The sequence below is a fragment of the Salvia miltiorrhiza genome, chromosome 8 (assembly GCF_028751815.1).
Source record: "Salvia miltiorrhiza cultivar Shanhuang (shh) chromosome 8, IMPLAD_Smil_shh, whole genome shotgun sequence".
Taxonomy (NCBI): domain Eukaryota; kingdom Viridiplantae; phylum Streptophyta; class Magnoliopsida; order Lamiales; family Lamiaceae; genus Salvia; species Salvia miltiorrhiza.
In genome coordinates this window covers 12063759-12091344 of record NC_080394.1, presented here as the reverse complement: position 1 = coordinate 12091344, position 27586 = coordinate 12063759, and the positions used below count along the sequence as shown (strand labels likewise).

Here is a 27586-nt window from a genome sequence, read left to right as displayed (position 1 = left end):
AAAGTTGTTTGCGTGAAGGCGTGAACGACTTTTTAACAGAAAATTAAAAAGAAAAAGAAAAAAGTTACACGTTAGATAAAAAAAGTAGGGGAAAAGTGGGCCTAATCATACAATGAATTACTTACCCATAGACAGTTATTTACTTTCTTTGGTAGGGGCATTTTTGCCTATTAACACTTCTTTGGTATCATGATTTTATCATTATTGGTTAGGTATCTATCAAATAATTATATTATTTGTAGTTCATAAGTGATATCCATAGGAAGAAATCATGATAAAAAAAACATGGGTTATTAGCACCTAAATACACCAACTTTGAGGGTAGTTTGGTTTTGCACATAAACTTTGAAAAGTGTAAAAAAATACATGAACTTTAATGTTGTAAAATTTTTATCACAAATTCAAATATAAGATATTCGAACTCCATAAAAATCTTACGATTTACGAGTTTAAAGATGTATTATACGATATCTTTTAGAGGTGTCCAATACGATGTCACAAATTCAATTTATTCTCAAATTAAAGCTAACGTGACAAATCGAAATATCGTGTATTCATCGGACATTTTAAAAAATGACACCATATAGGACATCTCTAAAAGATATCGTATAAGACATCTCTAAATTCGTAAATCGTAAGATTTTTATGGAGTTTGAATATCTAATATTTGAATTTGTGATAAAATTGCTACAACAATAAAGTTCATGTATTTTTTTACACATTTCAAAGTTAATGTGCAAAACCAAACTATCGCCAAAGTTGTTGTATTTAGGCGCCAATAACCCAAAAAACATTGTACAAATAAGAATATGGAACTATTGGGTAAGATTGTAAGAACAAAACGAAAGGAACATACATGGATTAACATGAAGATAAAAAAAGTGCTTCGTTGTTAAACTCTGCATAATTAGTTGATTAAAATTGTTAAGCAAAAATTATTACAAAAGTGATTACTGTCTTACTGATTAAGAGGAGCGGCTAACGATGCAGTTGGCACCACATGTTATAAAAAGTGATGGATGGGACACCCTAACAAGCAGAAAGCATAGGCCTTGCTAAGTGGGGATTATTTAATTAAATTAAGTTATTGGATTATTCCCAAACATGATTTGATTTATGATAATTATGAAAATGATAAAGTGATAAAACTATTTGACTCGATCCTTAATGACATCGAATCCCATCTCAGTTGGATCTGTGGCTTGCAATTCATAATGGATTCCATCTAATGCTCTCCTCAATCCATCTTTCGATGTAGCGTACAATATTTTTGCTCTTATTCTCGATGCGGTTGGGGCCCTGAAATTTAATATTAAATGTGGCATCATGAGGGAAAAAAAGAGCAATTAAAATGGTATAAAAGTGCACTTCTTCCGCATCAAAATAAAAAAAATACGATATTCTTTCATAAATATACGATGTTCTTTTAATCAAAATTAATTATCTTTCTTCCTTATTAAATTTCCTACTTTCTAACTCTTTAGTTAAGATTCTGCTTATTATAATTAGTATTAAAAATTATTTAAATTAATTAACTATGAAGTAGATGAAGAGATACATTAAATTTAAGAAGTCAGAAAAGATAATAAATCATTGAAATTTTATATATTAATTAATTATTCTTAATTCTAATATAAAAACTTAAAACATTTTATATTTTGATACAAGAGGAAGTAGTATTTTCACATTTAGGTGACATTGACTAATGCAATAAGACATGACAATAAAAGTTATTTTTAATAGTACATCATTAGTCTCCAAAATGCATTTTCATATTTTTCTTTTTGATCTATCCCATAAATGTATCCCCATTTCCATTTTTAGTAAATATATCACATACAACTCACTTGCAATAAATAAAATGAGCCTCTTATTCAACTCTACACACTCAACTAATTTTACTTATATTTGTGTCATTAATTTGTTGAAAATTGGGGCGTAAAATAAGAATTTATTAAAAGTTCAGTAATTTAAAATTCATTATAGTTAATGCGATTCACACTCAATACTCAATTCTATTGAATTCATGATTCTAAGTTCGAATTCAATCAAAGGGCCGTGAATTCGAATCCAACAATTATTGTATAGGTTCAATGCAATTAAGTTATGGTTAAGTGCATTTGTCTTATATACTTTATAAGTTAAATGTAATAAATTCGTAATTAAAAAAAAATCATATTTAAAACCCTAGACTATGTAAATAAGAAGTATAATTAGAATCTCTGCAGTTGGTGGGTGTATTTATACATATATATAGTGCGGTTATAGTGAGAACCACAATTATCGTGAGAACATAAGAACCAATAAAATTATTGCATCTGCTATACAAATTAATGCATCCGAATTTAATGCATCCGAAAAAAATAATTTTTTTTCTCCCTTCAGGATTCGAACCCACCACCTGCATCCATCCACCGTAGATCTTGATGATAATGACTTAAAATGGTTCTCCGTTCTTATTTTATTAGTGGTTCTTGAACCTCTCCCTATATATATATATATATATATATATATATATATATATATATATATATAGTTGGGGGTGTGTAAATATATATAGTTACCAAATGTAGTATAAATAATATAATAAACTTAGGTTGTAAAAGTATTTGGTGTTTTTTAATTGTGTATTTTTATCGTGTATATACGATGGACTAAGAATCACTATTAAAAAAAATAAAATATCACTTCAACGAATGAAAGGTCGTGATTATCAAGGTGAGCTTTTGATCCCCTCTATCTATATCATATTTTAGTTTTTTTACAAAGATATGTTAATCTCATATTTCAATGAAATCGATATATGCTGTCATGAAATAATATTGATATAGAAAAACACAATTAATTCGAAGGAGGGGTAGAATTGTAAATTAACTCAGCCAAGATCAACTTGCCGAACCATGATGCTCCACAGCAAGACAAAATTATTCTAGTAATTTAATGAAAAGTAGGAGGAATTAAATACCAGGCGATGAAGAAGATTCTGCTCTTGCGGCAGTTGTCAACGGTGACATAGTCGAAATCGAAGACGGCGTAGCGGCAGTCGTCGTTGGGCAGGGCGGCGGCCATCTCATCGTATCCCTCGCCGGCGGCGCCGACCTTGTCCACCGTCAGGCGCTTCGAGCCTTCATCGATCTTAAACACTATGTACCTAGACACCTTCTTCCACTTCATCTCCATGAACGAATTTTTGCACTCATCCGTCACTCGCATCCCCATCGTCGCCTGCAAAACGTCACCATCGCAGCATTTCCTAATTAATTACTACAATCTAGAGAGGGAGAGAGAGAGGAGAGAGAGATTAGTTGTGTACCATCTTGAAAGCCATCGCCATGGTGGTGAGTTGAAATTTGGGAAGGGGTTCCACTGACTCAGCTTTTCTGAAAGATAAGATCGGAGAGGAGAAATTGAGAATGGTTGAAATTTTGAGGGAAACAAGTTTATATATAAAGCGTAATTGAGAAATTGCCCCTCATGTTCTATCATAATTACAAACGAGGACCTCATCACTCATCAGATAGATATAGATCTATATGCATAATTCACCCCCGATTCGCGACTTATATATTCAATGAATTATTTAATTGCCCTTTTTCTACTAAAGGCTTTTCCTTAATAATTTGGATTTGGAATGTTATGTGATCATGAGGGTGTCCCGGTTTTCCCTATTTTGGCCATCATAGTTTGGTACACGCTTTATTTTTCTTTTACCCGTGTGAAATTAATCGGTTAGTATTATTATTATTATATAGGTCTTAAATTTATTTTAAAATATTTTGGAAATTCGATTAATCAACAGACTCAATATTTAAGCCCGACGGCGATGTGATACATATTCGATGAATAAAATAGTTGTTGATGGAGCTTGCAAATAAACACTAAAATTTGAAAGAATCAAATGTGGGTGGCATATGCAGAAAGAAGTAAAATCTAAGGATGTGGTCGGCACAAAGATTGCTTGTCCAGCAACATTAAGTGGTGATAAAGAACACGTTTGTAAGCATGGATTTGATCATGCCACGTTTTTCTCCCCTTCCATTTATTTTTCTTTGACGATGAAATTCTGAGACACAAGTTAGATGAATGAAAAGATCGATGCATCTTTGGGTTTCAAAAATGAAGTTTTTCTTTCTAATTTCTAGTATGGAGTATTATTTGCATTGCTAGCTAAAGTAGTAGTAGCACTTTGAGTGGCAAAAAGCTAGTGATATCACGGACAACTTGTCTAATACAAGAAATTGTAAAACAAAATACGAGGCTCAAAAAATAACGTAGCATGTCACATGCCTACCACTTATATCTGTATTTCGTAAATTAGTCTATAACCCAAATATATGTTTTCATTTGGAACGTTATTATTAGAACGGAGGGAGTATCATTTTATATATTTTTTCATTTGCTGAATTCTCATCTCAAGTTCGTATAGTAATTTCGTTGATTCCTCAAACTTGATCGTTTGAATTTATACAAATAAGTTGTTATAAATAATTAGTTATATGTCTCAATAAACTCAAATATTAAAATTAAATAATAAATACTTTAGATAAAAAAAATACATGCGGGATTCCAAATTATTTATAATCATCAATTTGTAAATTTTTTTAAATATCAATTAGTTAAAATTAGAATAAAGAGGGCATCTCATAAAAAATCAACATGTATCGTTTTGTTTAGATTTTCAATTGACGAATTCTAGATTTTTATGATGATTGTACGAAATTTATCCTTTTATATAGATTTTCAAATTGGTGAAGTCTCATGAAAAATCAATATGATATTCAAAATGAAATAGACCGAATGGTGTTGTTTTTTCATTATAATATTGTAAATATAAATCTCATTTAGGAATTTTGTGGTATTATACCATCCAATAAGATAAAGAGACTCAAAATATCAACCAATGAAAAGCCTAAAAAAGGAAAGATATATAATAATAATAATAATAATAATAATAATAATAATAATAATAATAATAATAATAATAATAATAATAACAATAATAATAATAATAATAATAATAATAATAATAATAATAATATATTTATTTTACTATCGTATAGGTTGACCATTTCTTTTTATACAGAGTTTGTAGTGTAAATACGATTTATTGAAATATTATATCAACAAATACTAGCTATATTTTATTTTTTAATTTTGGTGATTTAAGTGGTAAAAATGTTCAAGTAATTTGTGATTTTTGGTGGCCTTGATCATCTATGTAATGCAAAATATAGGCACACAAGGGAACAAAATTTAAGTAATTGAGAAAAATAGATATTGTAATTGGAATTAATTTATTTTTGCACGTAAATAATTGTGTAATAATTATGAATAACATGTGTTTTTTAAGTTAGAAAATCTACATTTCTTCTCATTTTCTAGGAATTCACACCCCTAGTCGAAGTCATATTTTCATAATGATGTACTATATTTTTATAGAATAATGTTATCGGATACATTTAGGGATGAGCAAATTAAATTAAATTAAATTAAATTAAATTAAATATTTATTAAGTTGAATTAAATAAACTATACGTAATAAAAAAATAATAAATAATGAAAATCGCACATAAAATACCGACTAACTTAATGCTACAAAATTATTAAAACATAATTTAATTGCATCATCCAAAAAAAATAAAAATATCATGAATAACCTAATCAATGTATTAGGAAGTCATACAAATTAAATTCCCCTCATTTATTAAAGATAATCATGAGCTTCGTTTACACACTAAACTATATGGGAAAGACACATAGAAGTGCAAATTTTCACGCACGATTATCAAGTTGTAAAAATATCACATACTATAATTGTTTTTTTTTAATTTGGATTCAAGGTTAATATTTTTAATATTGTTGAAACATATGTTTAAAGAAAATTATAATATTAAACCATATATTATTTGAATAGTTATCTTGATTTTTCTTTCACCAAGTCTTAAAACTCCATAAAGCAAATAATTACGTGTATAACTTTCTTATTTTAAATCTACTATTTACATTACATATCAAATTAAATCTCTTGTCAGGATCTTTAATTTGATATGTATATTGAATATTTTAGTATTAACTAAAAAACATATTTTTAGGAAAAAAGAAAGACAAAAAAAAATTATGTTTAATTTGATATTTCCATATAGGTTTTCATGTTGAGATTTTTGCAAAAAAATGTAGAATTGCAGAAAAATAAAATAAAAATTCCTTATTAATCTATGTAGGACCATGAATTAAGGAGAAAACATGAACTCAAATCGTATTATATAACGATGATATCACAAGACTTTGTTAAATTAGATAGAAATTAGAGGTGGTCTTAGGTACATCTGGGTTGTCCGGTACTCAGATCCTCACCCGTATCTTGATCCAAACCTGCATCATGACTCAAATCGTATAAATGACACTATTAGGTTATACAAATGACACTGTCTGTAATTGACACTATAAAATTTTAAATGACACTATAATATTTTAAATAACATTATAAGATTGAAAATGACACCATAACATTTTAAAATGTTACAATGTCATTTATATAATTGAATAGCGTCAATTATAAGCAGTGTCATTTACACGATTTGAGTCAGGATTCTCACCCGTCTTAGGTACATCTGGGTTGTCCGGTACTCAGATCCTCACCCGTATCTTGATCCAAACCTGCATCATGACTCAAATCGTATAAATGACACTATTCGGTTATACAAATGACACTGTCTGTAATTGACACTATAAAATTTTAAATGACACTATAATATTTTAAATAACATTATAAGATTGAAAATGACACTATAACATTTTAAAATGTTACAATGTCATTTATATAATTGAATAGCGTCAATTATAAGCAGTGTCATTTACACGATTTGAGTCAGGATTCGAGTTTAGATTAACATACAGGTTATGATTTAGGTACGGGTCAATCCGAGTGTACGGTACACCCAAGTGTACGAGAGATTTTGCGTAGAAATTATCAGGCAATTATTAGGATCTCTACCATGTTATAAAGGACAACACATTTATTTTTGTATGCCACATTCTTTTATCATATGCACCGCCTAAGTACAGAATAGTAATAATGTTGTATATATATCGTATTCATGAATGAAATAAAACATAAAGCCATAGGAGGTGGATGTAACATTGAGGAGGCAGTGTGGTGACCGGTGATAATGATATTATTACACTCCTTTGATCCGAAGCTGTCAAAATAGGCCGAAAATAGCTCGGTCCGATGAGCTTGCCCGACCCGCCCGTAGTTTTGGCCGGGTTGGGCTAGGATTTAAAAGGCCCAAAAAAAATCGGGCCTATTTGGCCCGATCCATGCGGCCCATCGAATCACACGGTCTGCGGGCCAAAAAGCCCACTGGGCTTTCGGGCCAAAGGGACTAAGTATTTGGAATCTTAATGCAGGATAAGAAAATTCTCGACCAAATTTTAACTGAATCACAACTTGTAGAAACCCATCGTTTATTGCTACCCTTTCCTTTTATCAATATATGGAGAGGTGCAACTACACTTAAAAATATTTATTGATGCAAACTATCAAATTAAAAGAGAGTAAGATTTGATAAAAGAATCGAGAATATTTAGAAAATTTACAAACGCTAGAGTCTAACAATTTTTGAAGCAGCGAACATGGTGAATGATTTGACATGATGCAGACACGTCGCCACTCCCATTTGGTAGCTAGGATTTTAAGGCACGCACGGCACGGACACAGTTTCCCCATTACTATATGTGAACCGGGCCGGATGGAATTGGATCTCCGCTAACCCATGCTTAACTTTAGGGCTCCACAACTTTACCCTTTCTTTGCTTTCTTGTTTCTCTCCTTCATTGAACAATTATTTTGTTTCGTTAAATGAATTTGCAGATGCAGATGCATTGAATGAATTTGCTGCGAGTATTGTGTAAGTGCACTATGGCACAACACAGGATTTTAAGGGATAATAGCCTGAAAATACCCAAAAAAAAATTTATTTTTGACATATATATATATATATATATATAGGGAGAGGTTCAAATAAGAACCACTAATAAAATAAGAACGGAGAACCATTTTAAGCCATTCGATCATCAAGATCTACGGTGGATGCATCATCTTGATGGATGAATGCAGGTGCTGGGTTCGAATCCTGAAGGGAGCAAAAAAATTATTTTTTTCGGATGCATTAAATTTAATAGCGGATGCATTAATTTGTATAGCATATGCAATAATTTTATTGGTTCTTATGTTCTCACGATAATTGTGGTTCTCACAATAGTTGTGGTTCTCACTATCATGACCTTTTTTCTTTTTTTGCTAAGAAATACATTAATTTATAATTTATTCCCAATCATTCCACGGCTTGCAAGTTTGTCCAAATCAAATCTGATGTGGCGGTCGAAATTGTCAACATATAATCGTTGTAATATACATGCAATAAACGACGTTGTTTGATCTCAAGCTATAATCTCTACGTCTCTCTCTCTCTCACACACACACTCCACTTTTGATTGAGCTGTAGATATTACATCATTTGCAAAAGAATTTGAATTAAACAAATACCGAATTTGAATTGAGCAGTAGATATTCCTCGCTTTCCTTCTCTATCCAATTCTAAAGTACTGTTTTCGTTCATTATTTCACTGATTTATGTATACATGCATAACGCAATATCATCAGTCATCACTACACACTTGAGCCTCCTCTAAAACGAACCACAAGATCGAAATAAGATGAAATAAGGATATCGCATATAACAAATATATCAATTACTGCAAACCCCGGAGACGCATTTCATTATTCCAAATTATACTATAGCTTAACAAAATATAGTGGATGGTATAATTTAACAAACATGATACAGAAGGATGCATAGTCCCAAAAAGACAGAAAAAAATGAAGGAAATTAGTAAGTTAACCTGAATTATTACTGCTTCTAGCATGTTGTCCAAAACCGATTATCTTCTTCCTACTCACCCTTCGATAGCTCCCCAGAATCTACAATGATAACCTTCTTTCTAGGATTCCCACTATATGTTCCTGCACCTCCCTCAATGGCATATACAGTATCCATGCCGTCAATGACTTTGCCAAAAACAACATGCTCACCATCCAACCTGTGCAATTTTCAAGATATATGATGAATCTTCACGATATTAATCTACACCTACAAGACCTCACGCAACAAGCTCCATATTCCCCATAGGTGTACGAGAGAGAGAGAGAGAGAGAGAGAGGCCATGCTGCACTCTGGGTATAATTCTTCACAGACTAATTTACAGTTGAGAAATCAGCTCCTGAGCTCGACCAAAAACAATTGCCGACAAAACTAGCAGAAAATTTTGTTTTGAATATATTAGCATCCAAACAGCTGATGTTCTCAACCATAAATTAGTAAAATTATGTGGTAAGATATATTAGCTCAATAGGTTGGTCTAGTCCATTTCTTTTCTTTTTTTAATAAAAAAAAAATGGATTGGATGTCCACGACTCCATTCATAGTTACAAAAGTGATAATACAAGAAAAAACCTTACCAGTATGTCTTGACCGTTGTAATGAAAAACTGCGAACCATTGGAATCAGGCCCTGAATTCACCATGGACACAACACCTGCAGATATCATGTTAAGATTTTTGTTATCTGTGTACATATTCTTGTTGGCAAGGTTTATGCAGAACCCACCACTAACCAAAAGAGAAGGCCGCACACACGTAAACTGAAAAGTTAGAAGTAACACTATAAGATAGCAGACCTGCATGTGAGTGCTTGAGCTTGAAATTCTCATCACGGAAGGTACCACCATATATAGATTGGTTTCCTCTTCCATCTCCAGAAACAATGTCTCCACCTTGTATCATGAATCCAGGTATAATACGATGAAATGGAGTTCCCTTGTAGTGTAGAACTTTTCCGTTGGGGGCTTTTCCCATCTTCCCTGGTTCCAGAAAAAGTAGGCCAGTGAATGAGGCAGAACATAAAGAGAAGCCATGTAAAAAAATGAGGATAATAAAGATTAAAAACCAAACAGACTTGAATAATGGTTAATTATTGAAGATACCTGTACACAAAGCCCTGAAATTCTCTGCAACAAAAATTTGAAATACATTCAGATATAAATGTTACCCAAAAACTAAAAAGTAGTTTAGTATAGAAAACAAAGTACTCCCTCCGTCCACGAAAAATCTTCCTAAGGGAGTGGACACAGGTTTTAAGAAAAGCAAGTTGTGTATTTGGTAAGTGGAAAAAGGGTCTCACAAATTAGAAAAAGTGATGATAGTTATAAGGATTATTTTCAAAATAGTGACAAACTGACAATGTATGCAAATATGTGGAAATTGTAAGGGTGACAGTTAGTGGGGTTGTTTCCAAAAATGAATTAAGAAGATGTTTCATGGACAAGACGAAAATGAAAAGTAGGAAGATGTTTCGTGGACGGAGGGAGTATTAATTACGTAAAGAAGTTCAAGCAAAAGATAAGATACATTACCTACAGTCTTTGGCACAACTTGACCATATAATCCTATGGTTATCCGTCCTGTAGGTATTCAAATGCAAAAAAGAAAGAGAAAAAAAGCCCAAATGGAAGGCATTAAAAAATAAAAAATACAATAAGTGTTAACTGAACAATATCATAAGTATAGCACTTTGGCTGGACACGAATTTTAATAAATGGTTGGTGAATATGTTTTTAATAGATAAAAGGGTAGAAATGAGTGATTGAGGTTGAAGCCACGGGTGGTATTTTTGTAAATAAGAGTATTTTTAAGAGTAAAGTATAAGGCTAGATGGTGGGGTCATATCTGACAAAGGAAAGTACTACACTTTTAACGGACACCAAAATGGTAAAAGTGATACTCCCTCCGTCCACCAAAGATATCATATGCCACTTCACTTTCGACACGGGTTTTAATAAAATGTGAGTGAAGTTGGTAGTGGAATAAGGGTCCCACTTTAAATGTGAGTGGAATGGTGTGGACCCTACTACTAAAAATGGATGTGGCATATTTTTTGTGGACGGACGAAAAAGGAAATTGTAGCATATCTTTGGTGGACGGAGGGAGTATAACTTTTGGCAGACGGAGGGAGTACTTCTAAATTCTAATAGCTTGACAAAAAATTATGTATCATACAACATATTAGGGCAAGCCTCTCAAACTACAGCAGAGGCAAATCATAGTACAACCCAACTTGGAAAATGAAAGCCTCATGCCTAGTGCATTAAAAAGATGGTTTGCACAGAGAAATACCAAATGTTGCAAGGGACCATACCTGCATGTTGCTTGTCTATGTCAACATCCAAAAATACTCTACGAGTGATTTCATATACCTCCTCCGGTCTCTCAACCTCCTGGAGATATAAAGAAGAATCAGGAAAGGGTGTCATAATAACATGAAATTAATATCAATAACTCTTGACCTTCTACATGATATCAAACTTTTAGGTTACAGGTACATGATAGTAAGAGAATAAACAAAACTGCTACTCTACCAATCGTGTTGACTGTTGCAAATGTGGGATGAAGACTTATGTGCTCTAGGGCATTTACTGATTAATGAAGCAAGCAAGTTCTTAACAGAACGAAAGTAAAGGAAATATATGAAACATGATAGTGCACAGTAGCAATAAGTGTCATACGACATCCATCATATAGACCAGGTCACTGCAGTCAATACTACTTGAACAGAAACTAATGACACAGAAGAAATTATGATATACAGAAACAAGATATAAATACTCAGCGCACAAGTTTATAGTCCGGTTAAGTTAAAACATAAGAATTTGTTGAGTGAAGCACTACTCTGGTACTACAAATGGTTACTGATGCCTCATATTTCGTGTGTCTCAGTACAAATCTCACATTCTAAATTTCTAACAGGAGCATTAGACTGCTGGTATCTTATCATTGGATTTTCAAGAAGCTTCATGTATATTTGAGTCCTAGCTCTGAAAAGAAAACAATCACAGTTCCAGTCCTACTGCTTACCTTCATATAGTTCCAACTACCAGCATAATGACTCTATGATTCTTTTTCTTTCAATAAGCATAAAAACTCGCCCAATATATTAAATCATTTGTTGACAAGTCATCGTTTCCAACAAATAGAATCAATGGACTCCATGTTCTTTAGTCGCAGTTGATATATTTTATTAAATTGAGCTTAGGAAGAAGAAGGCGCCATCAATTCGTCCAAAAAGTCACTTTTTCCCAATTCATTATACAATAATCCGCCAATTGCAGATAAAACCAACATCATAAAGCAACTAGATCCATAAGACAGATAGTTGCTTACCCCAGCTCGATCATCAGACAAATAAAAACACTTTTGAGCTACAAATATTATTATAAAAAATCCTCGAAACAACAAGTAGAGAGAAAATCATACCTGGGGCTGGGGAGAAAATGAAAGAACGAGAAAGATGAGAACCAAAGCCACAACGAAAAGAAGCAAAATTTTCGGCTGAAGCAACACTGAGATATCTCGCCTCATCTCTCAATCATTCCTTCTTCCATTAATGACTCAAATTATCCGTATTCTCCACTACAAACAACTGCCGATTTCACTAGTTAAGTACCATTCTCCGCTGCCTGAACAGAAACCTGAATTCTCACTCGTCAGAGCAATTAATACGATTGAATCGACAAATAAATTGATGAAGTGGTCGAAAATATAATTTTCTCTCGAATCAAGGCCACAGAAATGGTAGATACGATACGACAGGTTATTGCCGTTGCAAGCACTATTAATTATCGCTCGAGATTTAAGGCGATTTGAAAATTGATAATTTCTGAAATGGGTAATTGAGGCAAGATAACACTACAAATCAGACATATCTTTGGGCTCAACATGTTACTTCCTTAAACCCAAAAAGTTTAGGGCCTAGTTCGACCCACATAAAAAAGGCGCGATACATTTCAACTCCAACCCAAATTTATTTGTTAAAATCATTTAAAAATATACTTTTGGAAACGAATTGGTGATTCTATTCCTAGCCCCCATTTTACTCTTCATAGCTAATTATTTAATAAAATATTAAATATATTAATACTTTTAATATTTATATAAAGTTAAGATACTATTTTTTATTAATATTTTGAATATTTTATTAAATAAGGGGCTATGAAGAGTAAATTAGGAGTTATGAATAGAATCACCGGGTGAGAAATATTTATTTTTACCTCTTGTTTTTCAACTTTTTCACATATTTTGTAATGTGGACAATTTTTTTGAACATGATGGATTTTTTTCTCAGGCATCCTATATTCTCCCATTTCGACCCAAATTCATGATAATATTATTATGGGCGGGAGTGGATCCAATGTCCGGTATGCCTTGACTATCACATGGGTAATTTTTTATTGCTATTATATTTAGATTGTATTTTTTATTTTATTCATTTTTTATATGCAGAAAAATAATGTCGTATGTCCAAACATGTTTCTAAATACAAAAATATAATTTCGTTCGTCTATTTATGAAATCCTAAATCCACCACTGATTATGGGATATTGATGTAATAATATTTTTTATTGGTTTCTACCAAAAATAAGAAATAAAAAATATGAGAATCATTGAAATATGGAGTATATGATAATTTTTCCACGTTTTTTCTTCCCCCCCCCCCCTCCCCCCCCACCCCTCATTATGTAAGTTATTTGCCAATGCTTTGTGAAACATTCAAGGTGAGCACAGCTACACAAGTTCAATGTGCTTACCTTCTTGAATTCTGTCAAGAATTTGTGGGGTAATGTCAAGTCTCTTAAAAAGGTGTTTGAGTAAACTTATTTTAAAGAGCTTATAAGGTATTTTACAAGTTTATAAAATATAATTTATTAAAGAATTTGCATATTTTAGTTTATAAGCTAAATAGAGATTTTTTCGCTATAGAGAGAAAATCTTTATTACAAAGAGAAAATTAAAGAGAGATGAATTTAAAAAGAGTATATAATAGAAATAACAAATTGTGATTAAAAAATATTTTTGAAATGATTGTTGTATATAGATAAGATTATGAAAAATAAATTGGAGTAGAGTAACTTATTTATTGGTGAGGTATATCTCTTGTAGCTTATTTTTATAGTTTAAGTTTATATATAATCTAGCATATATATCACTGAAGTGAAATTGATTGACAAAGAATTAATATAAACGAATTATACTAAAGTTATTTACTTTATCAATTGGGTGATTTACATCATACTTGATTCGTATTATTATGAAAGAAATATTATTTTTTGAATTTTTTTAACACAAAACTAACCCAAACTCTAATAAACAAATTAAAAGACCCTTTGAATAAACTTTGATTCTTTTAGTAGGTGTAAATCTATATATAATATAAAAGATCAGTTCAACGGTCATTTTTTCCCGGTAATTTTTTTGACAGTTTTCTTCCCAAAATTTTAGGATTATTTGAACGAACGTAGGGTAGATTTTTCATGAATCAGAATTTACATCTTCGTGAAGATGCAGCAATAAATTTCCATAAACTTCCATTTCCATAAATTTCTCATTTCAACATCACAAAACGAGCAGCACGCCAACAAAAAGTATCTTACCAAAAAAAAAAAAAAATGAGATTCAATTTAACATAAAAACCTTTTCTTGAACTCTCAAAATAAAAAAACCTTTTCTTAAATGTGCTTCTTAATGTACTATAAGAATAAGCTGTTCTGAAATAAACACATTTAACTTTTGATTTTTCTAACGAATGACAAGGTAGACGATGCAAAAAATCGAGAAAAGAAAGAACTTTCAGAAAAGTGAAAGAAGACTCGAGAAAGAAGAGTGATAAACATGCATTTTTACCTCATGGTGTGTCATTTTTTATGTTTAGTTATGAGGATTTTGTGTGTTTATTGATTTATTTGAGCTTATATTGGTTTTTGGTCAAGAACTTGTCACTTGCTTGTGTTTGAACGTATTTTTCAGAAATAAAGAAGCAGAATTTGGAAGATTTGATTGAAATAGAAGTTGTAGTTCGTCTCGATAGGAGTTCGTGAGCGCAAACGGTTCGTAAATCAGAGTTCGGACGAGGGAGAACGAGCCAAAACAAAATCACTGCGCAAGGCCGCGCGAGGTCGCGCGGTCCAGGCGCGCGGCCGCGCGACCCAGCCGCGCGACGAAGACAGACCTGCTGGACAGCGCGCGCGGGCGCGCGAGACGCCGTTTTTCCGCCCAAAATTCGTTTTTTTGTGATTTTGGGTATTTTTGAGAGCTACAAGACCTAGGGCATATAAATACTCCTCAAGAACTTATTCTCTGCACCTTTTATCATCTTTTATCATATTCTGACTTTTCCTGAGAGCTGTGAGACACGGAGCAAGAGCAAGACTGAAGAATCTCGACTTCTCTACGGTTTTTCATTGTTTAATGTTCATTAGTTTTATTGAGATTGTGATTGTTAGTCATATGTCTATGTGTGGCTAAATCCCTTTTTCCCAGGGTTTAGGGAGTAAACATGATTCAAATTTCTGACTATTGATTTAATTTATTGAGATTTATATTCCTTTCTTTGTTCTTGTTATAACTGCTTGCTTTATTGCTTGATCACCAATTTAACATTATCATAGGTTTTAATTTGAGATCGGGAGATGATAATTAATACCTGAACTAAGAACATAGAACACATTAATTTTAATTCTAAAGGGAATTAATAATTGTGAAGGCTTTAATCCTAGGAACTTTTGGGAGTTACATGTTAGAAGTGTGATCCAGGGATGGTAACCTTGCATGTAATCAACGATTTGTATGCCACGGGAGTGGGTATGAATTAACTTTGAGATTGCCTTAGGAATTATCTCATTAATTGAATCAATCATGTTAGTTAGGAGAATCTGTTGAAACCTTTGCCTTGGGAAATCTTCTCTTATCTGTTACTCTGCATTTTCGCAGCTTGATTTATTTTCTTTCCTGTTATTTATTTATTTAGTTTTAAAAACAAAACTCTCAATTTCGATTTTCCAGATAGAGGAATAATAATTTAGGATAGGAATTGGTTAATTCAGTCTCTGTGGAATACGACCTTGCTTGCTACTGTACACAATTGCACCCGTACACTTGCGGCGTGTTAAAGAAAATAGCGAACAAAGAGCTTCCAATGAAGTGTCAGAAAGTGTAGGCCTTCCCCACAAAAAATCTCTCCTCTTTGGGTGTGACGCACTCCTTTTCACAGCGTATAAGAAGAAATTTCGTTCTCATGGCCACCACAATTCACGTTCACTGAATTTCGTTCTCTACACCTTCGTGAATTAATTGGACCTTCTGTTTTCTTGCTCTTCTATGAAGCCTCCGAGAAGAAGAAGCGAAGGAAAACAAATAAATAGGGAGAAAAAAGATGATGATCAGGAAAAACTATCCACACAATTGAAAAGAGAAAATGTGCATAGATGGACGAAGCGGCGCTAGATAGATGATAAAAGAAACTAGAGATTTTGATTGCATATAAAATTGTTGGGCTAATTAAGTTTGGGCCTTTGGACGAGAGAAAATAATTTTGTACATTTTCAATACTTAACAACTTATTCATGTTTTATTCGGTTTGATCTGTTTAAATTTTGCACATCTGCTCACATACACGTGATATATATATTTTTTAATCTTTTGATCGGTTTGAATTATGCACACATATTAATATTATACATCGAATTCTTAGAAAGTTAAATATGACATTATATAATTCAAATGTCATATATTATACGTGATTAATTAGCAATGTTATATATATATATATATATATATATATATGTAAATAATTATTTTCATTCAAAAAATATTAAATGTAACTTTATGGTGAAGGATTTTAAATTTAGTTTTTTTTTTCATCTTTTGATGTCTAGAAGGAATTTTATTTTTAAAATTTGTATTTAAACAAAATGACTCGATAAGTATGATTTGAATATGCATTCAAAATAATATATATGATTTTGTAAATCTTAGAATACATATATGATAATACTTATTATCATTTATATTTGCTTTGATTTTAGATGAATTTATGTAAATATATAATTATACACATTATCAATTAAAATTAATTAATTAATATTTTCATTATTCAAAATATAAATTTAAAATTAATATGTTTTCATGTTCAGGTTCTTGATTGAGTAATTGTTGTGATATATTTTATTTTTAAAATTTATTCATATTTATATAATTTTGATTATATTTAATATATATATATTAATTTATTCAAAATGTAATTTATTTTGATGCTTACCGTGCATCGCACGGACGGACGTATTAGTTGAATAAAATGGAATAGTTTATATAATGTTGGCGCGAAAGATGCCACCAATAAACAAAAAGAATTATGAAAAAAAGAGCAAGAGACGTGCCACCATATTACGTAATAACTTTATTTTTGTGCCTTTTTGTAATTTTAAGATCATGTGGTAGGTAATGGCAGGTGGTTCTTATAGTTAAATATATCTTTTTTTTTAAGAGTTAAATATCTTTAGTTACGAACTGCATCTTTCGGGTGCTATAATAAATTAATAAATTAATTTTGAAGTTATTTCAGTCGATCGAGTTGATCTATTCCTACCCGCTATATTAATTGCTAATGCCATCATGGCCATGCATGCTTAAACTTTAAGGGGGAACCTAAAACTTAAATTAACTTCTTTAATTGAAAGTTAATCGGACTTGAATTATCACTATCGGGGACAAATACAAGTCGAGCTTGAAATAATAGACCATTTTTCATTTTTTAAGTTTTTTTCCCATGCAGACCTCAATGGAAGGTTACATTAAGGTGTCAATAGTGATCTTACAATATATATTAAGGTGTCACTACAAAATACTATATTATCTCACGTTCCGTCCCCTACTATGCCCTAAATAATATATATATATATATATATATATAGGAATTGGTTCAATTGAGAAGCTCAAATGTGTTGAGAAGTTGAGAAGCAATGTAATAGATGAACATGTTAGTACATTTTGATGAACATGGTAATTAGACACTATATAAATAAATTCTTTGAATATACCAAATACAACTGACGAACATACGAATCTATTTAATTTGTTAAAAAATACGTCACCGCCAATGATCGAACCCCAGATCAAACTCGTGTTCATAAAAACTAATTGGCATGTTCATCTATTAAATTGCTTCTCAACTTCTCAACACATTTGAGCTTCTCAATATAACCTAACCCTATATATATATATATATATATATATATATATATAGAGGGTTGCATTCTACAGAAACAGAGCTGTTGAACGAAAAAAAAAAATATTGAACATGACAGTTAATGCCGTTGAACGTACAAAATGATTTGTTGAACTTTTGGGGGCTGGGGGTTCTATGATTGTTCATGTTCAACACAAATCCGTGTTGCACGTTGAACGAACGAACGCTGACCGTAAAATTAGATAAGATCAACAGCTGAGATTCTGTCTTCTTTCTCTACCTATATTTGTGTTTCTATAGAACTTTGCCCTATATATATATATATATATATATATAATCAAAATTAAGTTAACAACAATGTGGAATTTTGTGTAATTTCTTAAAATTATCAAACGTGCAAAATTTATTTCAAATTTGATCTTTTTCTTTATTTTTTCAAAATCATAAATGTTTATGATTTCTAACCTTTTGATAATGATATTAACTTCGGGCCCTCTTCAATTTTACGAAATTGCATAGAATCTCAAATCCTCATTTATTTAGCTATGATCAGAAGAAAATATGTTACTCCAGGTAATTAGATGTAAAACCGGAACAATATATAACAATACCGTTGCAATAACTACAATATGCAAGTCGAAACCTACGGACAAATTTATAAGTAAAGTCGTTTTTGTAGTATTACCATATTGTGTATTACAAAAATACTATGATATATGCATATATATGTGTTAGATATGCTAATTCTACTTACATATTTTATACGATTGTATGAAGAATGTGGCTCCTTAAAATGGTATGTAAAAAGGGATTCCAATTCTTGAATCCTGAAGCTATCCATTATTCTTTCAACTTTCCTCAGACAAAAGTGTTCTTAGCCGCTACTTATATTGCACTATTACATACTTATTCACAAGTCAATAGGAAGGACTTCCTCTACCAAGGCCACTTAGTGGTAAAGAAAATTAAAGGCTATTGTTAACAAAGGAAAGATTTAACAATTCCCACAAAGATATATCATTCAGGTTTCGATATAAGTCGTCTAGGATATGTGAGATCCCTTTATCTTTTCTTACTTCATAAATCCCCTAAGTTCTAGCTAATGGGAGCTCTAAAAGGCTCTCATATGTAATCCACGTCTTGTTAACTCATAGGGCCCACAGAGCTTTATGCTTTGGCCCACATAGTTCACGAGATCTATTAGGTTTCGGAGGATCTTTCAAATACCAATATATTTTTCAGTCATCAAAGAATCTTTTTAGATCTTCTGTGGTGTTTATGATCATATAATGGACCTATTTTATGGGATCATTTTCTAGTGCTCACGTGTAGAAGATCACATATTCTCTAACCATTCGAGTGAGTCTTAAACTCATTTTTTTCAAACATTATTCAAGATCTTGTGTACTTCTCAACTTCGTTCACCAAAAAAAACTCTTCATCTTTTTTTGAAATCATCAGGATCACTTGACTACTATTGACGTAAATGTTACCACATTCTCACCACGCATTTTCTAATTGTGAGCATAAACAAGTTACTCATTTGTCGTATACAATCTTAATTTTGACATTTTTTCTCATTATCCCATATAATATTCGAATCATCCTATCTTCATTATTGTAGTTGGGATCCTCCGACTACAATAATCTCTTTACACATTTTCTATATTTTTGGTTGCTCCTAGTAAACCTAATGGAGTATATAGATCTCTCTCTCTCTCTCTACTGTCGAGATAAGGGGAACCAATGTTCCTTTAAGGTTCTACAGGAGATCCCGTTAATTCTACTCGATGAAAGATTGAAGATCTAGCAATGTTGGCAAAGGGGAAGCTTAAGATCGTCATAGTGTTGGCGAACATGAATCAACATGGATCCTCATAAAGAACAGACTTCAATTTGATTTCATTGTGTCGATTTTATTAACCTTATTCCTCAAACTAAGGAGACAAATATGTCTTTTCATATTATCAAGGTAATTGTGAGTGAGATTTCTTTGGAGGATAGAGATAAGATGGTGCTAAAAAGGAAACGAAAGTCCATACTGATGCTACTAAAATAGGGAGTTGAAAAATCCTCATCGATGCAACGAAAGGGAAACTGAAGATCCCATGATGTTAACGTTTCTGAATGCTAACGTTCCTCTTAATTTCATTATTCTATTTTTTGCAAAACTTCTTATGAAGTTACTACATTTGCTTTTGGAACCTTTCTCGATGAGGAGCTACATCCACCAAGACATTATTGGTTTTTGTTCGTATAGGAAATCATCTAATCTGTTGATTAAGATTCATAAAATACCTAAAAGAACGCAAATACTAGTGAAATTCCGTTGATTCACAAAAGAAAATCAAAAGAACACAAGAGAAAGAAAATATACCCTAATTTGTATTTATCAAAATCCAACTGCATAATACATAATAAAATCTTCTATATATATACTAACTAAACAGACCAAGTAAGGATAGATTTTATCACGTGCAAAAATAAGGGATATATATTATCATATAATGGAAGTGCACGTGACAAGTGAGAATTGAGGCACAGGTCATTGATGGTTTATAATTGGTAGACACAACTAAGTAGAGAATATCTTGACCAAGGAGCGATAGAGTGAATATCTATGGATTCGACGTCCTGCCCATATTATCTTTTATTATTGATTTTATCTTGTTAGTGTTTCCAGTTTACTTTAGTTCATTTCGAGTTTGAGTCAAGAGCGAATAGACTTTACCCTTGAGACTACGGTAAAGTCTCTCATGACCAGGACGATACGTCCACCCCCCCATATTTTTCATTTTTGAGTTCGTGACACGAGATGTAAGACATCAACTCCCTGTGGAAACAACCCTAACTTATCCCCGACACTACCTTTGTCTTAGGCAAGGAGAATATAAATTTATTTGCACGAAGTTGAAACGACAGCTTTGTCAACGACGGTCGCAAAACGTCATTTATGTTACATGAATTGTCATGTATTCATCCTATTTACGCTGCTTCAGAAGTATCATGTATAGTCTCAAACGTGACACTTTATAAGTGTCATGTATACTGTATGAATCATCATATATGAGCGCATACATAATACATAATGATTTTTGAATGCCAACTAGTCTAGAGTTATGAATGACACCCGACATAATGTCATTTCTGAACGCGCATAGATAATACTTTATGAGTGTCATCTATGAGCTTTTTTTAATAATGAATTAAGGGTAAAAATGGATTTTACTTTATTACGACAAGGGTGTTGTGTTCCCTTGAGTGTATTTGTGTGCATTAGCCATTTACCCATGTCAGTGTACTTAGTCCACTGCCACCTTTACATTAATGGAAAAATGTACTTGTTTATGATTGTAGGGATTACTTTACATCCCGCACATGTGCCAATAATAGGGTTTCTTATCCAAAACTCCTTTTAAGTTGTTAAGGGATCCCTATAGGTTTTCTCGATTTCCTTGATCTTTCTATATGGATACTGAAATGCGAGTCAGGATATGTCGAATAATAAAGGGTCCTCTAGATGTTGAGGAATCTTTTCATAATTAGGGGTTCTTAAAGATTCAGATGAATATTCTTAGACCTTCTTAGATGGATCATTCGATCATTGAGGGATCTTCAAAGGTACTCATAATTCTTTATTGGATCTTAAAAAAAAATCCCTTTCAAGAGCTCTTTATCATCAAATCCAAGATGCCTCAATGATACTGAAAAGGGATCTTTATAGGTCTTTTCGATTTCCTTGATCTTTCTATATGGATACTGAAATACGCGGCAGGATATGTCTAATAATGAAGGATCCTCCAGATGTTGAGGAATCTTTTCATAATTAAGGGATCTTAAAGATTCAGAGGGATATTCTTAGACCTTCTTAGATGGATCATTTGATCATTGTAAGATCTTCAAAGGTACTCATAATTCTTTATTGGATCTTTTCAAAAAAAATTCCTTTCAAGAGCTCTTTATCATCAAATCCAAGATGCATGGCACATCTGATAGTGGGCTCTGGCTCAAATACTATAAAATACGTAGAGCGTTTAGCATTTCGTGTTAATATAAATAGGGTGAATTGCATTAAACCTCATGAACTTTGATCCAATTTTCATTTTTCCTATAAACTTTAAATTTTGTCTGAATTTTTATGAACTTAATAGGTGGTTCAATTTTGCCACAATTTTCGTCTTTGACGAACCCCGAGCTAACATGGCGCTTACATGGCATTTACTTCAATGGCGTCGTTTTATTTATATAATTGAAATTGCATCGCATTATTCCCATATAATAGGAAATGACGATGTTTCTATTCTATTAAGATTAAAATCATTTACCCTAAATCCTAACTGAGCATTTCCTTCCACTGCATCAGTGGAAATAAAGTGGTGAATCTATGAACCACATATATATTTTAAATTGAATCTATGCGTTGCATTTGTCAACGAGCTTAGACTCAGTTTGTGGTATTATTGTTGTTGTGAGAGTATAGAGTCAGGGAGAGAGTAAAGTAGGCGACGAAGGGGGCGGCGTGAGGTGCCGTTGGCTGAAAATGAGAGGTGGTCGGCGATGGCTTCACTGCATTGGTCTGACTTAGTAACAGAGGGAGATGAAGGCGACAACAGCATTCGTCGGGACGACGACAGCGTGGTGGCTGTGGGTTGTCCAACTGAGGAATTAGAAAGCGGTGGGACGACTGTGACCTTATTATTGGACATTGATAACACTCATGTTTCCATGGTTTTTAATGTTCTTATGATGTTAATTTTATAGGAAATTGAGTGTTTGATGATTGTTTTGTGCTTAAATTGCTTTATATTGTGAAATATGTTACTTGTTCGTACTTTGATGAATTTTACAGAAATATGGAGTTCGAATTTGGACTGTTGATCTTAATGAAAGTTGTAGTTCGTCTCGATACGAGTTCGTAGGCGCAAACGGTTCGCAAATCCGAATTTGGAGACTCAAGTTGGTCAGATGGCCAACCAAGCAACTGCGCAGCACAAGCCAGGCCAATTTCCTAGCAACACTCAGTTCAATCCGAAGAGCCAACATCAACAGCCTCAGCAAAATCAGCAATGTCATTCCATACGGGTGGTTGATAGTTCAGTTGAGGATGAAGGTATTTCTGTTTCTCCCCCTCTTCCATTCCCGAGGCCAAGATTAGATGAGCAAAGCTCCAAATTTTTGGAGACATTTAAGAAGTTGGCTGTGAATATTCCTTCCGTGGAGATCTTGAGAAACAAGCCAAATAAGGTGCAAATTGTGAAGGCTGTGATGGAAAAGAAGAGTGCGTTCAATGAATTTGAGGAGGTGCTCGCAGTGAAGGAGTATCAGTTGGCTCCAAAGAGAGAAGATCCGGGCAGCTTCAATATTCCTGTGAAGATTGGAAAGTTATTGTTTGAGAAAGTGATGTGTGACACCGGAGCAAGCATAAATGTCATGCCTCTCAAAGTTTATAGGAAGTTGCAGCTGGGGGATTTGAAGCCAACCAAAAAGACAATTCAGCTTATTGATAAGTCTTGCTCTAAACCTCTAGGAGTTGCGGAAGATGTGCTTGTGAAGGTGAGTGATTTTTTCTTCCCAGTCGACTTTGTAGTGTTGGATATTCCGGAGGATCCAAAGATGCCTTTGCTGTTAGGGAGACCTTTCCTTGCCACATGTGGAGCAAAGTTAGATATGCAAAGGGGAACGATGACATTGGGAGCCTATGGGGAAACTGTGATTTTCAAGAAACCTCTGCCAAAGGAAGTTTCCCAGAATGAAGTGGTTAATTTGGCTGACAGTTTTCTAGCAAATTCGGAGGATGAAGAGGTTGAGAAGAATGAGCTGCCCAAGTATGAAGCCAAGAAAAAGACTCCAAAACCAAAAGAAGTTCTGACTTTTGAGATGTGTTTGTTTTTGGAGCATGATGGGGGGTCTTTGAAAACCCATACCCCCAAGAAGAAGAAAGTGAAATTCCGGATTTTTCGGAACAAGAATGAGAAGGGGGCAATGCTTGTGGAGGATGTTCGAGCCAAGAGAAGTGTTTTGGTGGAGAGAGCACCCAAGAGTAGAAAAGCTTTCCAATGGTTAGAGTGTTGTTTCCGACCTCCATGAGTTTTTGAGGTATCGTCGAGCTCTAGACGTTAAATTAAGCACTTGTTGGGAGGTAATCCAACCGTTTTTATTTTGTTTTTCTTTCTTTTAGTTTCGTTTTGTTTCTTTTTATTTTGTTGTTTTGTTTGGGGTTTTAGTGCAGTGTTGAGCTTGGAAGATGGGGGAACTCGCGCTTTGTTCATACTACCACCATGGAGCATGTGTTTCTGTGAGTAGTGACACACATATCATCATCCCTCCAAACTTATTTTCGAACTTATGTTCTGTAATAAGTTTGGGGGAGGGGGGTGAGAATAGATATGTGTATCACTTTTATCTTTTTGTTGGCTTTATTGTTTTATCCTGCTTGGTTGGTGGTGTGTGTTTGTTTTTTGTTTTTGAGATGTTTAATGCTCAATTAGATTTCTGGTAAGATGTCAATGATGATTTCTGAAGAAAAAAAAAATTTGAATTTGATTTTCTTTGATGATTTGAGCATAATTGGAACTAATTTGCATAATTCTAGAGTGATTTTGACCTTGACTTTTAGACGTTGAATAAACCTGTGAGATTTTGAGCTATAACTGTTTATCATACACAGTTTATTCTTTGTTGTGAGTTTTGTCATGCATGTGGTGATCTTCTAGAACTTGCCATGGTTTTTGTGTCGAGGTTGCTGCTGTGCCCAGGATTAGGAGATGATTTTAGGCCATCTTTTGTTAGCCACATTATTATCCCAAACACTGTCCTTAACGAAAAATTATCCTTTGTTATCTACTTTGAGCCTATTTAGCTTTTATTTTTTAGCCGGATGATAGGGGGTGATGTAGTATATGGGGATCCTTATGTGGTGAATGTTCAAAGTGGGTTGTGAAAAAGAAGGGATGATATTGTGATACTATTTACTCTTATAAGCTCTAGAAAAGTTGTGAAAAGAAATGAAAAAAAAAATCGTTGAAAAAAAAGAAAAAAATAAAAAGAAAAAAAGAAAAAAAGAAAAAATATAAAGTCGAGTGTTTATGGAGAGCATAAAAGAGTGTTTAGTTCTGTTTTGTGATGAATAAATCCCTTGAGTTTTGTTGATTATGGTGACATAGTTGGGTGGAAGATGGAATTTATTCCATGCTTGATTTGTGAAGCTATAAGGTTGGTGTTCTTGATCTATTTGAGTCACTTAGCCTATATTTCCCTACCTTAACCAATGTCCCTACATTATAACCCAAAGAAAAAGACCTATTTGATCTTAGTCCTGGCATACTTTTAGCGATGGAGATTGTAGACGACTGGCAAGCTTATGGTAAGTGATCTGCATTGCATTGAATTCGATGAGAGCATACACGTCCTATATATTCCATCAAATTAAGAGTTGAGTGATACACATACCTTGTGAGATTCAATTGTTTGGAAAGTCAAGGTTGATTTTGCTATAGGTTGTGTTTATTGGTGAATTTTGTGCTTAATTATTGAGGATTTGAGAATTCTATCATTCTTTATTTTTCGGAGGCATCGATGAGCTAGATTTCTTACCCATTCGTGTTATTGATTGTGTTCTTCTCATTATTCGAGGACGAACAATGGATTAAGTTTGGGGGAGTTGATAACACTTATGTTTCCATGGTTTTTAATGTTCTTATGATGTTAATTTTATAGGAAATTGAGTGTTTGATGATTGTTTTGTGCTTAAATTGCTTTATATTGTGAAATATGTTACTTGTTCGTACTTTGATGAATTTTACAGAAATATGGAGTTCGAATTTGGACTGTTGATCTTAATTAAAGTTGTAGTTCGTCTCGATACGAGTTCGTAGGCGCAAACGGTTCGCAAATCCGAGTTCGGACGAGAAAGATATGGCCGAAATAAAAAAAAGTCGCGCGCAGCAGTGAATAGTACCCAACGGGAATTTCCGAATTTTCGGGATTTTGCGGGATTTTCGGATTTTATCAGTATTTTCGAGCTCTATACTGTATTTATCCCCTGTGCCTATATATAGGTCCTCTTTTGACCTATTCAGGGTTCCTTTTTAGTTCCCAACTTTTATTTTTAAAATTCATAGCTTTAGAATTTATTTCTTTCCAGTATTTACTGCTTGGATCGGATTTCCACAAGATTGAAGATTCAAGCTGCTACAATCGTTCTACTTTCGGTTTTATATAATTTAGTTTTTACAATTGCTTTCTTATTTATTATGTTTATGTTTTCTTTTGCGATGTCTGGCTAGTTTCGTTTAGTTGATTCTAGGGTTTGTAAATAGTTGATTGAATTTATGTGATTTATTTGTTAATAGCTTTGTGCCTTCCAGTTTATGATTCATAATTCCTGGTGCTTAATTTCTTGTGAATTATCTGATCAATAGTTTGCATGTTTAGCTATTCGGTTTGAGACCTAGCGGAGATAACTGTTTAGCGGATTCAGGAATGTATGATATGATTTTAACCTTGAGACCTAGCGGAGATAGGTGGATCATAGAGAGCTATTCTTAGGAGCTATTGGGAGTTAGTAGATTTTCTTGAGACTTAACGGAGATAGATAATTTACTAATCTACGATCGTTGCTGCTCTAGCGAGAGTGATTGATTAATTAAGTGATCTCTCATCATAACTGGATTAAATTGGTACATATGATTAATAGATTAATTGCATAGATTTAGTTAATGAATTTATTGCCCTAGGATCAGTTGTCTTTTATTAATTGAGTTTTCTATCCTATTTTATTTGGTTTGTTTTGATTTAAGTTATCTACTTCATTCTTATTTGTGATTGCCTGAATATTACTAGGGTTTAGTTAGAATTACTTATGGTGATTCGTCATAATAGTCCATGTGGATACGATACTCTGCTTGCTGTTTATGTGCTACAATTATACTGTTTAGTTACAGTTTTTGTTGCTATAATAATAGTGATCAGACATCCAGCGGGTGCGAGAGAAAAGAGGGATGGAGAGAGTTGTTGGTGTCGACGGTGGTATCTGGAGATGGTGCGACGACGGGTGAGGCAATTGTTGCGGCTACTGCCATCGACTGAAGAGGAGAGAAACAACAGTAAATTCGAAAGGGGGGAAAGTTATGGCTCGATTGGTGTGGATTCTGTCTGTGGTGTTTGAGTGTATCTGTGAGAGAGAGAGAGAGAGAGAGAGAGAGAGAGAGAGAGCGGGGGGGATAATATCTAAACGACGCCATATTACACCAACTAAACTATGTCATTTTATTAATCGTCTGACAATTCTATATATGTCATTGTTTTGGCAAATTAAAAAATGCTATATTAGCTTCTCATTTGAAAATTTATGAAAATTGTGACAAAATTGAACCGCCTATTAAATTTACGAAAATTTAGATAAAATTTAAAATTTATAGAAAAATAAAATTTGGTGTAAAGTTGATGAATTT

General features: G+C 33.0%; 2 protein-coding genes across 3 annotated transcripts; both read right to left on the bottom strand.

Annotated features, from left to right (window-relative positions):
* Positions 1–885: 885 nt before the first annotated feature.
* On the bottom strand, positions 886–3639 carry LOC131001043 (actin-depolymerizing factor 5-like). Its single transcript, XM_057927215.1, has 3 exons — positions 3314–3639; positions 2966–3225; positions 886–1299 (listed from the first exon to the last, which is right to left on the bottom strand). The coding sequence occupies exons 1-3, from the start codon at positions 3332–3334 to the stop codon at positions 1149–1151; spliced, it is 432 nt and encodes a 143-aa protein (XP_057783198.1). The 5' UTR covers positions 3335–3639; the 3' UTR covers positions 886–1148.
* Positions 3640–8732: 5093 nt separating this feature from the next.
* On the bottom strand, positions 8733–12780 carry LOC131001042 (peptidyl-prolyl cis-trans isomerase CYP21-1-like). Of its 2 annotated transcripts, XM_057927213.1 has the most exons (7): positions 12371–12776; positions 11256–11334; positions 10474–10521; positions 10045–10068; positions 9739–9921; positions 9521–9596; positions 8733–9102 (listed from the first exon to the last, which is right to left on the bottom strand). In XM_057927213.1, the coding sequence occupies exons 1-7, from the start codon at positions 12473–12475 to the stop codon at positions 8955–8957; spliced, it is 663 nt and encodes a 220-aa protein (XP_057783196.1). In that variant the 5' UTR covers positions 12476–12776; the 3' UTR covers positions 8733–8954. The 2 variants fall into 2 exon arrangements, with proteins under 2 accessions (XP_057783196.1, XP_057783197.1); XM_057927214.1 differs by lacking the exon at positions 10474–10521 and having other exon boundaries at positions 12371–12780.
* Between the last annotated feature and the right edge of the window lie 14806 nt (positions 12781–27586).

Excerpts from the sequence above, each read along its gene's own strand:
- LOC131001043 (XM_057927215.1), bottom strand. The coding sequence starts at position 3,334 with ATGGCGATGGCTTTCAAGATG. Across the intron at positions 3,226-3,313 it reads TGGCGATGGCTTTCAAGATG|GCGACGATGGGGATGCGAGT; the intron begins GTACACAACTAA and ends GACGTTTTGCAG. Across the intron at positions 1,300-2,965 it reads AGAATCTTCTTCATCGCCTG|GGCCCCAACCGCATCGAGAA; the intron begins GTATTTAATTCC and ends ATTAAATTTCAG.
- LOC131001042 (XM_057927213.1), bottom strand. The coding sequence starts at position 12,475 with ATGAGGCGAGATATCTCAGTGTTGCTTCAGCCGAAAATTTTGCTTCTT. Across the intron at positions 10,069-10,473 it reads AGTTGTGCCAAAGACTGTAG|AGAATTTCAGGGCTTTGTGT; the intron begins GTAATGTATCTT and ends TTTTTGTTGCAG. Across the intron at positions 9,922-10,044 it reads TTTCAGGGCTTTGTGTACAG|GGAAGATGGGAAAAGCCCCC; the intron begins GTATCTTCAATA and ends TTCTGGAACCAG.